The 16,632-nt window shown below is 40.9% G+C and overlaps 1 protein-coding gene across 2 annotated transcripts in view; it reads left to right on the forward strand.

Annotated features, from left to right (window-relative positions):
- Positions 1–16,632, forward strand: part of THAP4 (THAP domain containing 4) — a gene marked incomplete at its 3' end in the record, with an annotated part of 37,322 nt that overhangs the window by 8,059 nt on the left and 12,631 nt on the right. The window contains 1 exon segment of one of the 2 annotated variants that reach the window (XM_074297941.1): positions 15,989–16,278. Within the exon segment in view, the coding sequence (XP_074154042.1) occupies positions 16,248–16,278 (31 nt within the window). 2 annotated transcript variants of the gene reach the window in all.

The raw sequence follows: 16,632 nt of genomic DNA on the forward strand, positions 1-16,632 counted from the left end.
CAGGGAAAAGTGCGATTGCTGGAGCAAGGTTCTGGAGGCACTGGGATGCTGCCGCTTTGGAGCGAGGGGGAGGCCTGACGCGGCTAGTTTTAAGAGGGAGCAGAGTTAAGTTTTGGGGGCAAAGAATGCAGTAAATACAGTGTATGTACAATTCAGCAAAACACTCGACCCGGCCTTTCATCTTTTCCATGTGGACAGGGGGGCTCGATGTGCCCTGGTTTCCGGCACAGTTAGTTAGGTTCAGTGACCGGACCCCAGAAGCAGTTGTCATCAATGGATTGGGGTCAGCTTGGAACAGTGTGTCCCAGAATGGGCCAGAGAATCCGGGTCTGCAAGTTCAGAATCAGCTGTTACTTCTAATGTGGTAAATATCAACAAATAGAACAGATAAATGAAAATTCTTTGGACGGATCCTTGTAATTTTTAATACCAAAGTTTGAGAACCATCGTATTAGAGCACCCCAGCTGTTATTGGTACCCTTCTGGCTAACATTAGGTTTTCATCATTTATGTATTTATTATTCATTCATTCATTCATTCATTCATTCATTCATCTACTTATTTAGTTATTGTTCTGGTGAGACAGGCAGGGTGACTTGCCCAGAGCCACGTGGCTAGTGAATGCCAAGTGTCTGGAGCTGGATTTTAACTCTGATCCTCCAGACTCCAGAGTCGGTGCTCTACCCACTACTCTACCCAGCTGTCTCTGGCTCACATTTTTATTCATGATCTGGATGAAAGTATCCTTGTCAAATTTGCAGCTAAAATGAAACCTGAAGGAATAAATGGGATATTGGATGGCAGTGTCCAAAAACATCTTAATGGGCTAAACTTGATTGGATGAAATCTTGTGGTTTAAAAAATTAACCTCACAGGGGAAAGTGAGGCTAGACAGGAGTAGCTTTGAGAACAATCTGGAGTGGACCCTGGTAGCCCAGAAAACTGTTGTGTCATTAAGCAGGCATAGGGTCCAGAAGGAGGCAAATAAGAATTGGATTGGGCTTGGCTCTGTTCAGATCAGGCCACATTGAAGGGATCATCTTTAGTTCCTAAAGCTGCATATTGGGAACTATCTAGATAAGTAGCTGTGTCCCCGGGGAAGACATGGTGGGAGGGGGCCAGCCGATGGAAAAAGGGGATGGATGTATTCATTCTGCTCAGCAAATGGAAGGCAATCTTCAACTTCCCCCTGTACCAGCATGCTGGAACTCTGTCTTCCTAGAAATCAGCCGCAGTCAGGATAAACAAAAGTCTTTATTCTTGGTCTTTTGAGGTCACAATCAGGGGATTAGATCTAGCAATCTCCACACCTCCTTCCTCTCTCTCCACCACCAGGAGAATGCCTCAATTTCTTCCTCCTATTCCACCCACACAAGTCACTTTTCCTTCTTTGTCCCACCAGTCGAGCCAGCACAGAACAATTGGGGAGGTCCATCCTTCAAACCTGTTAATAGAGAATTGTCCAATTGGCAATTAGTCTCACGTGCTCCATTATCCAAGTGCATTTGCTCAGTTCTAGCCCTTTCCACCAGCGGAGGACAAGAGCTCTCTGGGCCACCTCCTTCGCAGGCACCGTACGCCTAGAGGATTTGCAGGGGACCCCAGGTCGTTGGGAGCCGTTGGGGCAGCTCTCTAACGCTAGAAGTGGTAGAGAAGAAGGGGCCAGTCTGGTCCCACTCGGGGCTCCCATACCCATGAGATCTCAGGTTTGGATCTTGTTTAAGTGCCTTTTTATGCCCCCTCTGCATTGTTCTGTGATTACCTGTGATTTGACTCTTAGGAGATATAGAGATTGTGCCATTACACGTGCCACAACTATTGAGAGAATATTGTTTTAAAGTTGGATTTCTGTAGCTGGGAGCAGTTTTGAGTGGTTGCAAATACTGCAGTTTCCCAAATGTGTATATTTATTTCTGGACCCAGCACCTTGTCAAAATTGACTATCTGTCTACCTCCCTCTCTCTCTCTCTCTTCCCCCCTTCTTCCCTTCATCCATTGATATGTATACATGTATGTTTTTTATAGATATGTATGTTTACACATGCATGTTTGTGTATGTGTCTTAACCTGGCCAAAATACAGATCTTATCCAAGAACTTGACGTGTCTTGATGGACACACTCCTCAAGCTGCCTGTATCCGGAGACTCTCCATTTTACTTACCCTTGCTTTTCTAGCTTGATAAATAATGCTTCTGGATTGACTGCTTTTGGTCTATGTGGGAGAATGTTCCAAGAACAGATGCTGAAAAACCAATCAGATCAGATTGGCAGTCCTAAAATACTAATGTAGAAAGATGGCTACCTAACTTTTGAGTAAACATACACGTGCTTCATGAATTCTTAAACTGCAACAAGGATAAGATTTTTGCAAAGTTACCAACATTCGAAATAAATGTGTATTCTTGATCATTGATAAAAAAGAAATTGTTAGTCATTGTCATCAACAAACGTTAAGTTCCTACAATAGTTGAGCTGTTCTGCGAGAGGCTTTAGGAACAAAACCAGCATAAACCAGGGCTGCTGCTTCTTCTCCTGAGCATTGTAGATCAGATTCAAGGTTTGTCTTTATGCTTTTGCCTTGAAGGGCCTTGCTTTGTCTGGAATGTTTAGAGAATGTGGTTGAAAAAATTGAGGGAAAACAACTTTAGAACCATGTAATAGTTGGTTTTCATGGAATTTGCTGTTGCTTTTATAAGTTTGGTAATTATAGCTAAGAAATTATATGTGAAGAAAGCTGTCTTTTTCATGGATGCTTGACTGAGAAGTAAAGGAAACTGCCCCAAGATATGTTTCTGGGGCAAAACAGCTAGTCTTTTATAAGCACAATTTCCTGAGAGATAAAAATGGATTAATCAGTGAAGGCCTATTTAGTATTGCTTTAAAAAAAAAAAAAAATCCCACCAACCATTTAACTTCCAACTGACTTTATCTACATATTCTTGAATAGTTCTTCTCTGCTTAGATTTCCCCCTCCCCCCTAGGCTGGGGTTAAGTGACTTGCCCAGGGTCACACAGCTAGGAAGTGTTCAGTGTCTGAGCTGAGATTTGAACTTGGATCCTCCTGAATTCAGGGCTGGTGCTCTATCCACTGCACCACCTAGCTGCCCCTGCTTAGATGTTTTTAATAAATTTAAAGCAGATACTTAGTTAAGCCAAGATTTACAACCTCTTCATATACTTGCAGAATCTACTAATATTTAGCTCAGTTATTTAACCAAATGCTAGCTTTCCCTTGGTCAATTCTTTTTTTTTTTTTTTTTTTTCAGGCAATACTGATTTGTTTTTGGGTTTTTTTTTTTTCTATTTAAAAATTTTTAATGTTTACAATTTTTAAAATTATGAACTTAATAAACACAACAAAGCTGAATAATCTACTCATCCCCAAAGATAAGAACTTGAGCACTGATTGGGTAATGTTGCAAAAAAGATAAGGATATAAGAAAGCACTTCCTTACAAACAGCACTATGCTCAAGTGGAATATGGTAGCCAGGGAAGCGGTCCATCTTCCTTCTCTCAGAAAATGTGGGGTTTTTTAAAGTGGTAACCTACCAAATTTTGGGTCTCACCATGTTTTTTTACAGTTCATTAAAGGCATTCATCACAAACTGGTAAATTAATTTGCCTTAATTTATTCAGTCATTCGCTAATCATCTGACATATAGATTGTTTACATAGTTTTAGTATCGATTGATTTGGCAAATGAATATTTTTATACAACTTTGAATGCTTATATAGGACCAGAGCCTTTAAGTTTTAGGTTAAAGACCTGGTAATTGAATCATTCAGTCAAAAGGTTATGAATGACGAATTTGTATTAAAAAAAGAGTTTTTAAATTTTGTTGTAAATAAATTGCCAGGTTGACCCCTTTTCTATAATCCCACCAGTAATGTATCAGAGTAGTTACTGACTGCCCTAAAGTGCCACCAACTTTACTATTTGATTCTTTTTTTTTTTTTTTTAAATACTTTTGGTATCCCAGTCAGCATAAAATGGTTTCTTGAGCACATTTTAATTTGTATTTCTCTATTAAGGAATTAGAGTGTCTTTTCATGTGGTTATTACAGTTTGGATTTTCTCCCTTGAAAGTGGATCTTTCTTCTTTTTTGTTTGACCATTGTTTCATTGGGAGTACATATTTCTTCTAATCCTACAGAAACCACTTCTTTGCTCTGCAAAATCCTTTTTTTATTCCTTTTATTTCTTTCAGTTGCTTATTAGAGCTTTAAGCCTATTTACTTTTATCTTTACAATTGTTAGGTTTAACTTTGGGCTAATGATTTTTTTTTTTGTATAGTTCTTTTTTTTTTTTTTAATTTTTTTTTTTATTATGGGGCAGCTAGGTGGCGCAGTGGATAGAGCACCAGCCTTGAATTCAGGAGGACCCGAGTTCAAATTTGGTCTCAGACACTTAACACTTCCTAGCTGTGTGACCCTGGGCAAGTCACTTAACCCCAGCCTCAAAAAAAAATTTTTTTTTATTATAGCTTTTTATTTACCAGATATATGCATGGGTAATTTTTCAGCATTGACAATTGCAAAACCTTTTGTTCCAACTTTCCCCTCCTTCCCCCCCCCAGATGGCAGGTTGACCAATACATGTTAAATATGTTAAAGTACAAGTTAAATACAATATGTGTATAGATATCCATTTATGGGCTAACAATTAACTGCAACAACACCCATGTCCTCCATCAGTTAGCACCACACCATCCATGTGAGGAACCACCAGTTACAGTAAATGGTGAAATTTTGGATGCTTTGGATGATAATGTGCCACTTATCTTGGCAGTCTACTTGGCAGGGATGTCCACATTGATAATGAGACTGACACACGCATTGCCAGAGCTGGCTCAGTGTTTGGGAGGCTCACAAGGAAAGTGTGGAGAGGAGAGGGAGTAGACTGACCACCAGACAGAAGGTCTGCAGACCGTTGTGCTGACCTCGTGGTTGTACGCTTGTTGTACAGTCCACCAACTCCGTGCCAGGAAACGTAATGGCTGCCATTTGGATTGTCTTGGGAAGATTCTGAAGATCATCCCTGCAGGATAAGGCACCAGGCCCTGAGGTCCATTTTCAAACTAAACTGCCAAGCGTTCCAGCTCTGCTGCAGAGGGCACAACTCTGTTGGGCTGGCTGCGTTGTTTGAATGTAAAACATACACTTGCCAAAACAATTATTTGTGGAGAACTCATACAGGACAAGCGCTCACAACATAGTCAGAAAAAGCAATTAAGAACTTTAGAATCCATTGTATGACATGGGAGACACTGGCACAGGACCACTGAGCGTGGCATCCCTCATCAGAGAAGGGCTTGGGTTCTATGAGTAAAGCAGAATTGAATTAGCCCAAGGGAAATGTGAAATAAGCAAAATTAAAGAAGCTGCCCCAAATGATCATATGCATTATTTATGTCCGACCTGTGGCAGAACATTCTGAGCTCGTATTGGTCTGGTCAGCCATAGTCAGACACACTGGAACTGATACTAACAAATGTCATTTTGGTGTTCTGGAAAACACGAAACCAGCAGAGCTTAGAACATTTTTAACTTTATAATTGTTAGGTTTGACTTTTTGTCTTTGTCCTATTGGAAGTGAACATATACTTTTTATTCTTTGTATTTCTGTTTTGATTTCAAGCTTTAAAAATTATTTGAATCCAAATTCTTTTCCATGAGCAGCATTAGGTGTTTCTAAGATTTTGCTCTGGGATTCCCAATTCTCATCATCCTCTCTAACATCTCATCCTGCCCCTGTCACTGTCGAGTTCTCTCAGACATCTTTCTGAAATACTTAGTAACATTGCCAATACTCTATTCTTTGGGTTCTTTCCTTGATGGCAATTTCTATTTTTTTTTTTTGATAATTGTTTTAAGTACTTTTGGGGGGCAATTTAATCATTTTATTAATAAGGTCAATAGATTATTTAAAGGAATGGTCATTTGGTTGTCTCTTGTAGATCTCTACAAGAGATTAAGAGCAAACACTTCAGGAGTTTCTTGGGACTTATGAGGGGTGACAATATGAAAGGAAAAATGGATGATGCTTGACAAAAATCAAAGGGCACAATCCCCTTTGATAACATTGACAAGGGGCAATTCTACTTGAGAAGTTACTTTGAGATAGCTCAAAGGGAAAGGAAGTGTCCGATCGTCTCCTCTTAGAAATATCTGATGCAGTCTGTGGTCATAGTCTGTTGTTCTCAGTCAGTAGAAGTTTCCTACAAATTGTTCTCCAAAAAACTTCCCTTTTAAGTACTTTTAAAACTTCCTAGAAGTACTGATGTCTTATAATTTTATATATGCAATATATATTGCTTTTCAATTGTAATCCCCTCTTTGAAATAGGCTGTTGCATCTTGCTAGATAGCTTATTCTGAAATTATACTCTGTGGTGATATATACCACACACTTTCTCTCTTTACCTTTTGTCTTCTTTGATAAAGCTTACTGCAGTCCTGGTTAATGTTTCCTAGTAAATAATTCTTGTCCTTATTCTCAACAAATTGAAGTATTTTTTCCTTTGATATTATATTAATGTTATATTTATATTATATAATATATATATATAAACATAATATCACATTTATATTTTATGTTATACACACACACACACACACACACACACACACACACACACACACACATATATATATTTAAGAATTCTGATTCTTGGATTTTTCCTTTCGTTTGGCACTTGGGTTTTTTGCTCCTTCTTGTTACTGTTGTTGTTTTTTTAATGGTTTTCTGGAATATTGAGTTCACAAGTTTATAAAGTAGGTTTTCTGAAGTGTCAGCAGTTCCCAACACATCTGGACTTCCTTCTAGCTACAACCTGTGAGTTTGTTTATTTTGAGTTCTTGGGATAATTCAGAAGCTTTGGGCATTATTTTTCTTCTATAGTTGATTAAAACTGGCTAAAAGTCCATTTTCCCCTGGATCAACTTTTGTTGATTGAGTCTATTGATCCATGTTTTCTATTCTGTTCTTCACTTCTTGTCTTTTTTTTCAATATTTGCTTTCTATGTTTTAATTCTAGCTTAATTCTCCCAGATTTCTTACTTTCTTCAAATTCTTGTTTTGCCTTGTGATTTTCTTGTCACTGCTAATTTTTTGTCTAATTTCTATGAATGTGTCTTTTTTATTTGAAGATATCACTAAGCAAATATTGCTTTGCTTCTTCTTTCTGACTTCCAAGTATGAATTCTCCTAAATGTTGTTATGAATTCTTTCTTTGTCTCTCTATCTCTTTCTCCTATCTTCCCTCTTCCTCCTTTTTCTCCTCCTCTTCCTCCTTTTTCTTTTCTCCTCCTTCTTTGCCTTCTCTTCTCTTTCCTTCATTCCTTTCTCCTTTCTCTTTCCCTCTCTTTTTCTCATCATCTTTCCTTCTTCTTCCTCTCTCTTTCTACCTCTCCCATCTACTCCCATAGATTTAATGATCACCTCTATGTCAGTGACTCCTAAATCCTCCTCTTCAGACTTCATCTCATGTGAACTCTAATCTTACTAGGATTAGAATTGGAATTCTGGTCCAATTTAGGGGTCAGGGTATGATAGCTGTTTCCAGCTGGTGTTTTAACTTGAATTTTAAGTGTAAAAGGTCAAAACTATCATACATTATCTTCTTTCCTAAATTCACCTCTTCTCCAGACTTCCTTCTGTCCATTAAGGATGTCATTGTCCTTACAGTCACCTAAGCTCACCATCTTGCCAGTCATTCTTTGTTGCTTCTCTTTGGTCAGCTCTCAGGCCCTGTGAGTTTTACTGGCATACTATCTTCCATCTATCTCCTCTTCATTTCCATGACCGTCTTCCTAGTTCAGGACCTGTTCCCCGCTTTTGAGCTGTCGCTGTGGCCTCCTAATTGCTTTCTAATCTCTTCCCTCTCCAGTCCATTCTCCACATAACAGCTTAAGTGATAATTTCTAGCAATTCAGCAGAAGTAACCGATACCTCAGAGGCTCAGGTCTGGACGTGTCACTCTTGCTAAAGGCTCCCTTTTTCCCATGGGATAAAAGACAGATTCTTCAGACTGGCCTCAAACTCTCCATAACCTGACTCCCACATGCCTTTGAAGGCTAATTTCATATTACTACCTTCACACCTTCTGCATGCCAGCTCACTTGACCTATTTGCTGTGCCCTTAATTCAGCAATCCATTTCCCACCATTCTGCCTTTGAAAAGAAGTGAGGTGGTGACTGTGCACAGGTCTCCCTGATTATAATACAATTTACCTGCATGTCACGGCGTCACTTCCCTAATGTTAGGGCCCTTTTTGAGAATGAAGGACAATCTACAATCCTTGAAAAGGCTGTCCCTTTGGTGAATCCTCTTTCTTTTCATCTCTGCCTCTCAGAATTCCAAGCTCTTTTCTTTTCTTTTCTTTTCTTTTCTTTTCTTTTCTTTTCTTTTCTTTTCTTTTCTTTTCTTTTCTTTTCTTTTCTTTTCTTTTCTTTTCTTTTCTTTTCTTTTCTTTTCTTTTCTTTTCTTTTCCTTTCTTTTCTTTTCTTTTCTTTTCATTAAAGCTTTTTATTTCCAAAACATATGCACGGGTAATTTTTCAACATTGACCCTTGCATAGTCTTGTGTTCCAAATTTTCCCCTCCTTCCCCCCATCTCCTCCTCTATATGGCAGGTAGTCCAATACATGTAAATATGTTAAAATATATGCTAAATCCAATCTATGCATACATATTCATTATCATGCTGCACAAGAAAAATCAGATCAAAAAGGAAAAAAAATAAGAAAATAATGCAAGTGAACAACAACAAAAGGAGTAAGAATGCTATGTTGTGAACCACACTCGGTTCCCACAGTCCTCTCTCTGGGTACAGATGGCTCTCTTCATCATAAGATTATTGGAACTGGTCTCAATCACCTCTCCGTTGAGAAGAGCCACGTCCATCAGCATTGATCGTCGTATAGCCTTTTTGTTGTTGTGTACAATGATCTCCTAGTTCTGCTCATTTCATTCAGCATCAATTCCTGTAAGTCTCTCCAGGCCTCTCTGAGACCATCCTGCTGGTCATTTCCTATAGAACAATAATATTCCATCACATTCACGTCCCGTAACTTATTCATCCATTCCCCAGCCGATGGGCATCCACTCAGTTTCCAGTTTCTTCCCACTATGAAAAGGGCCACCACATTTTTGCACATGTGAGTCCCTTTCCCTCCTTTAAGGGAATTCCAATCTTTTTTCAAGGCTCAGCCAAGAGTTCCCCTAAATTCAAAATCATTCTTGCTCTCCCTTTTCAAAATACCTTGTATTTGTTTATCTGGGTGTGTATTTTATCCCTTCAATAGGCTACATGCTTTTTGAGAACAGGGGCTTTGGGTCTTTCTAATGCCAGCACCTAACTCACGCCATCCACGTGATGGGCACTAAATAACCTGGGGCGGATTGGATTGGTTTTCATCGTGGTGATTTTTGGAGATTCATTTGCTCTATTATATCAGCAATCCACTTCATTGGTTTTCTGGTTTTAATGGGTTGGACTTTTTGTTTGCTTTCTTATTGGGCATTTAGACAATTTTTTCTTCTCTTTCCTCTAGATGTCACATAAGTTTGGGAGGGGGACTCTAAACAAAAACAAAAACACCCCAAATAGAAAAATGGCTGCCTCGTTTCTAAATCACCGTACACTCCTTTCCTATGTAGTATTCAACTGTTAGATGCTGTTTATCAGTGTATTTGCCATCCATTTTTATACTTATCTTTCATGAATTTGGTGGGTTGGCTGAAATATATGCTTTATATATATATATGAAATATATGTGCCAAGGCTAATGAAAGCTTGATGTCTACTATATATATGAGAAATATATGTGCCAAGGCTGATGAAAGCTTGATGTCTACCTGGCTGAGATGATGATGCTTTTGTTATAATGAATGATCTGTGGTTTGGAAGTTTCCAGTGGTCATACTGGGAATACTCCTGGAGAGAAAATTATACTTTACGTTTTTATAGGCATCTTTTGCTTTTATTTCAGCATCATTTCCCAATATGCTCCTGTTCCACCTGGCAAGTCATCCCTTATAATAAAGAATAGAAAAGAAAGGGGGAAAAAGAAGTTCAACAAGACTCACCAAAGCCTCAATAGACTTTGATGAATATCTACAATAGAGAGGAGGGATTATTATTTTTTGTTTATTTTTCATTTTTTAAAAAAATTTTATTTTGAGGCTTTTAATTTACAAAACATATACATGGGTAATTTTTCAACATTGACCTTTGTGAAACTTTCTGTTCCAAATATTTCCCTCCCTCCCACCCCCTCACCTAGATGGCAGGTAGTCTAATACATGTTAAATATGTTAAAATATATGTTAAATCCAACATGTATACATATGTATCCAGTTATCTTGCTGTACAAGAAAAATCAGATCAAGAAGAGAAAGAAAACAAGATGCAGGCAAACAGCAAGTGAGAATGCTATGTTGTGTTCCACTCTCAGCTCCCACAGTCCTCTGGGTGTAGGTGGCTCTCTTCATCACTGAACAAGTGGAACTAGTTTAATCATCTCATTGTTGAAGAGAGCCACGGCCATCAGGATTGATTATCATCTAATCTTATTGTCATGTTTATAATGATCTCTTGGTTCTACTCACTTCCTTCAGCATCTGTTCATGTAAGTCTCTCCAGCCTCTCTGAAATCATCCTGCTGGATGTTTCTTACAGTACAATAATGTCCCTAACATTCATACACCATAACTTGTTCAGTCTTTCTCCATGATGGGCATCCACTCAGTTTTGAGTTTCTTGCCACTACAAAAACCTCTGCCACAAACATTTTAGCACATGGGAGTCTCTTTCTGAGGAGGGATTATTTTTAAAACTGCATTTAAAAGTGAATGTAATTAGAAAATTTAAAGATATTCTAAGACAAAAGGAAACACTGTTTATAAAATGTTACCAGCTTCCTGAAAGGTTATTTTATGTTATGTTACCATCTCTGATGCTGTTTCAAGGCTACTGGATAATTTTTAAAGGCGAACTTAAAAACTCAGTGAGAAATACAATTCTACATATAATAAAGAGAACATATTTTATCTTTATAATTGATTCCAGACCTGCCAGAATTTGAAAGCAGGAATCAGGGAGGCAATGTACTGTGGATGCTGATACAATGTTCATCGCTAAAAAGTAACTAAAGCATTATCAGGAATTGTGGGAAGTAAAATAGGCATTTGGGAGTCCTGGCATGGGAGGAGATACTACAAGTAGGGAGGGAAGAACAAATCTTGCTAATGTTTAATCAGGCACGTTGGAAGAAGAGGGCAGATCTGGGGGGGAGGGGGAAGGGGAAAAAAAGACAGTATGTCTTGGACCTTCAGAAGACCAAGGAAGGCCAGTCTCTGATGTATGCTCAAGGGCAGACTTAGTAAGGTCCCCCTACTGCCTTTCAAAAGCATTCTCTTTTCTCACCCCACCCTCCCCCCGATTCCCTAAGAAGATCATTTTAGAAGGCATAGGACTGATTTAAGGCAAGCCTGCATAATACTCAGGCGCACGCAAACCCATCCTCACCCACATATTGTAAGCATGAGTCCTATTATCTAGTTCCCCATTTACTCTGCATAGAGATAGATTTTTGTTCCATGGACCTTCTTCAATGAGCTGTGTGATTTTTGCTTCGAAAAATCATTTCTGAAGGATTTTTGAAAGTGCTTTTTTTAAAAAATACTTTTTCTTTGCTAACTTTATCATAAAAACTACTTCATTACCAAAATCTTGACTAATTAAGACATTACTTATCATTTTTCTTGAAAGTCGGCTAATGGAGGAGGATGCTTGCTGAGTTACATTTTGAATTTGGCCTTTGTTTCTAGAATCACACTTGTTGAGGAAGTGAGCACATCTTGATTCTTTATTGCATCATGTTTATGCATTTGAACATATCTTAACTTACTTTTTCATAACTGTCTTTCACAATATTTATTCTGCAATACCATGCCCTAATTTGTAACCCCAGAGTCGTTGGTTTGCTCTAGAGTAAACACTGGGCAGCTTTAGCTTTCCCTGTGTTGTCAAAGGCTGTGCTTCTAAGTTCTAGCAGGGCCTAGCAACTTGGGAAGGTTTCAGTTATGGTCTCCAAAATGAATTTAGCAAAGCACTTAATCTAAAGGAGTGGCCCTGGGTGAGGTGTTGTGGTGTGTGTGTGTGTGTGTGTGTGTGTGTGTGTGTGTGTGTGTGTGTGTGTGTGTGTGTGTGTGTTGTTCTTGGAAACTCAAGGGAAGGGTTATTCTTTACATGGGAAACTCATCAGATTCAGGTAGATCAAGAGAAGAGAAGGAGAAGCCATTCCAAAGGAAGAATGATGAGCAGATTGGGCTGATTGGAGCAGGCTAACAGTGGCAGATGGAGCTCAAAAGGTCCATTGAGGCAGACCGTTTGTAGAGGCCTGGGGTGGATCTGGTCAGTAATGGGTGGACCTGGAAGGCGTTTGAGAACCAGAGTGAAATTGACCTTTCTAGAAAGATAATTCTGGTTGTTGGGGGCAAGATGGACGGACAGGGGTGGCGATCCCTAAGCAAAGGAGGTCCTTCCTGGTAGCCGGTTGTGGCAATCCACTTGCTGGTGGAGCAGCTTGAGTCCACTACGCCACCTTCCCACGATCCCCGACTCATTCTTTTGCCAGGCCTCCTTCAGCCAGCCACCTGCGAAGTCCCGTCGATGTGTCTGGTCCTCCTCCCCTCGTACCGCCATCGTCCCCAGTGTGGTGCGGCCATGGGAGCTGTTCCAGCAGCTTCCTGGCAGCTCTTTCTGCTTTGCTCTCTCCTCCTAGTGCATCTTGCATACTGCATTCCAAGCACACGGGGAACAGCCAGTAAAGGTGTCTGAAGCTGGGCTTGAAGGCCAGTGCTGCTGGCTCCCAGAATCCACAGGGATAATAGAGGGGCTGAAGGGGCCGGCTTGGGAAGGATGTTCATCCTGAGTATGATGAGGTGGAGGTGACGTGGTCAGACCTGCGCTGAGGAAGATACTTTTACGGAGGCAGGGAGCCTCGCCAGCAGTGTCCTGGGAGAGGCGTTTGTGGGGGGTGAGAGGAGTGAGGGGCTGAGAATGGTCCCTCAATTATGAACTTCAACAGTACTAGTGTAATTAGGAAGAAGGGAGAGTGTGTGGGGGGAGATAATGAGTCCAGTTTTTGACATGTTGAATTTATGAGACTGAGACATCAAGCTGGAGATGTTCAAAGTTGGAAATGTGAGACTGGAGGGAGTTTAGGGCTGGGCAAGCAGACCTGGGATCATCTGTGTTGGGATGATAATGGAATCCATGGGACAGATGACAACATCAAGTAATCTAACATAGAAGGAGAAAACATGAGGGTAGAGCTATGGGACGCCCATGGTTATTAGCTGGATAAAGCCCCAGCAAAGGAAATCGAGGAAAGTCAGTCAGGAAGCGAGCCAGGAAAGTGGAGTGTCATGTAGTTTCAATGAAGTTTCAAGGAGACAACTATCCTCATGCGGGATAGCATTAAAGGATGCAAAAAGGGGTAACTGGTAACTTGGGGGAGAGCCGTTTCCATTGAATGGGGAGATCGGAAACCAGGCTGCAGACAGATCTAAAGAAAGCCAGAGAGGACGTGCAGGGCAGCTGGTGTAAATGGCCTTCTCGGGGGATTTCGCCACAGAAAGAAAGAAAGCCAAGAGATCATAGCCTGGGAGGGTGGATGGAGCAAGTGAGGGGGTTTTGAAGAAGAGGAGGGTGGGAACATATTTGTAGGCAGGAGGGAAACTTCTGAAAGACAGATAATATTTTAGTAAGAATAGAGAAGATAGAGGGGGAAATCCTTTGGGGATGGCATCATTCAGGATCAGTTGTGTGTGTAGAAAGATTTCTCTTGATCATGAAAAGGGCCACTTTCTTATGGGAGATGAGAGAGGGAAGGGGGGAGTGTAGAAAACATCTGAGTAAACTTAAATGAGGTGAGGGGGTTAGAGAGAACTTTTTTTTTCTTTTTTAATATTTTTCTCAATAGCATTTTATTTTTCAACATGTAAAGATAGTTTTCAACATTCATTTTTGTAAGGTTTTGTGTGCCAATTTTTTCCCTCCCTCCCTTTCTTCTCCAAGACAGCAAGCTGATATAAGTTAAACATTACAGTCTTTTTAAACATATTTTCATATTTGTCATATTATGCAAGAAAAATAGACCAAAAAAGGGGGGGAATCCATGAAAAATCAACCAACCAAACAAAAAAAGGTCAAAATACTATGCTTCAATCCACATTCAGCCTCCACAGTTCTCTGAGAGAACTTTCTAAATGGCCTCAATTTTTCAGTGAAATATGAGGCAACTTTCTCAGCTGAAAAATGGGGAAAGGAGAAACCCCTTTTCTGTACTTTTTCACCCCCTCTTTAAACCTCCTACGTCTTTATCCCCTCCACCTCATGGGATTGGCATAAGGGAGGTACAAAAGGATTGCCTTACTGCAGGGAAGACTCAGATTAAATTAGATACATTGAATTTGTTTTCTTTTCTTTTCTTTTATTTTTTCCCTGACGCTGGGGTTAAGTGACTTGCCCAGGGTCACAAAGGCAGGAAGTGTTAAGTGTCTGAGACCAGATTTGAACTCGGGTCCTCCTGAATTCAAGGCTGGTGCTCTATCCACTGCACCACCTAGCTGCCCCCTTTCTTTTTTATTTTAATAGTTTTTTTATTTTTTCTAAATACATGCAAAGATAGTTTTCAACATTCACCTTTGCAAATCCTTGTGATAACAAATTTGTAGTCAGTCCAGTTAACATGGTTTCATGATTCATTTATTTCAGCTTTATTCATCAGCATGTGAGTAGAAGTAAGTGCATCACAAGGTGGGAGAAACCCAAGTTTGAGGTTCAACAGGCAAGACCAGGGGCAGGATAAGGTGGCTAGGACTTGAGAGACAGTATGGCCCTGAACTGGCTCACCAAGGAGTCAAGATGGCGGAAAGCTTAGAGGAGGATTGAAGGGTGGAAGGACTGGAAAGATTTGTGAGCAGATAAGGGAACTTAAGAGTTTGTGAACATGAAAGTGGGACATTTAGGGATGATGGCGAGATCCAAGGGTGAGTTCATCTCTTGTGGGTAGTCGAGGTGGGCGGAGGAGAGTTGGTCATGGGCAGGAAGGCTCTGAGATGGGCAGACCCATGAACAATGGCATTTTTGGTGGGCAAAGAAGGGAAAGGCTGGACAGAGGGTGCTATGGGAACGTGATGGGAAGTGGACCTGGAGTCACACTGAAGTGAGGCCTTCAGACCAAGGGGAACAAACGAAGAATGAGGCGGGGGAGGGGGAGGAAAGCGCCGAGGCCCACAGTGTGTCTAAGTCCCACCGAGGCCCGCAGTGTGTCTGTCCTTCCACACCTTGCTCAGCTAGTGATGCCCCCTTGTAATGAATGATCCCTGGGGGAGGGGGGGGGTTTAGACCAAAGAACAAGATGGTCCAGTGCCAAGGGGTGCGCAGGTCACTCTTTGCTGCCATAAAATCAGTAAAAAGCAGAAAAAACTATTGTTAGACATTGTTGGGCATGGGTGCTTTTTAAATCAGAAATTACTGCTCATTTAATGGCTAAGAGTGGGGTTATCATTAACAACCTGAAAATAACTCTTTTTTTTTTTAAACTGATCTTTTATTTGTACATTGCCCACATTTTCCCACACACTCTTCCCCTTCTCCCTTCCTCGAGGACCATCCAAAGAAAAAGAAGCAGAAGCATTTCTGTCACATTTTAGCTTTCCAAAGTACAGATTAACTCATTTAACAGACACATAACCATAGAAGTAATTTTTAAAAGGACAGAAGAAAAAGAGAAAAATCAGTCAAACTGGTCACAGCATCGAAAAACTAACTCTCTGCAGTGCTCCCTCCCCCCGGGGCCCTCCCCAACCTCTCTCTTTTCACCTCTCCTTTGGGGCCAGGGATCTGGAAAGGGACTTTGGGAAGGAAGGAGAGAAGAAGCCTGCTTGTAGGGACCCCCCAGAGTGCTGAGGGCTACTGTGGCCCCCGCTTAGGGGCGCTTTGCCAGGGTGCCCTCAGGAGGGCTCTTCCTCACTCTGCAGCACCCTGGTCGTAAACACCTTCCTCATTGTTGTCCCTCTGGGAGGGATCTTTTAAGTGAGGCACTTCAGTACCCAGCATGCACTTTCCGGACTTAGGAATCACTTCCTGTACAACTCCTTGACAACCAGGTACAAGCTTGTCCCAGGAAGGAGCTTGGGAACAGCCTTGGAGAAGCTTGGCAGGGGGGGAGATGATGAGCAGCACAGAGAGCACAGGGACAGGTGAGCACGGAGACAGGTGAAGATGCTCGTTTCCTCCAAGGGACAGAGGGAGAAAGGGTGGAAATGTTTTATTTAACGTTTCTATGAACCAAACTTGAAATAGCCGAAGCATCTGGCCCGTCAGCTATTCACACTGACAGGGGACACGGGGTGTATAGGCAGGATACCCATAGGAGCAGGGCCCGTGTCCCACGGGTGTGTGTCTGCCCGTGTGGGGGCGGCAGCTCGGGGGGATGTGCACGTGGGCTGCCGTTTGTCAGGTCCCGATTCTTGGTGCTGTTTTGGGCCTTTCATTTTTTCATTTTAACTTAAAAATATCTTTTTTTTCCTCATTTATTTTTACTGGCATTGTAA

Source organism: Sminthopsis crassicaudata, chromosome 3 (assembly GCF_048593235.1).
Source record: "Sminthopsis crassicaudata isolate SCR6 chromosome 3, ASM4859323v1, whole genome shotgun sequence".
Taxonomy (NCBI): Eukaryota; Metazoa; Chordata; class Mammalia; order Dasyuromorphia; family Dasyuridae; genus Sminthopsis; species Sminthopsis crassicaudata.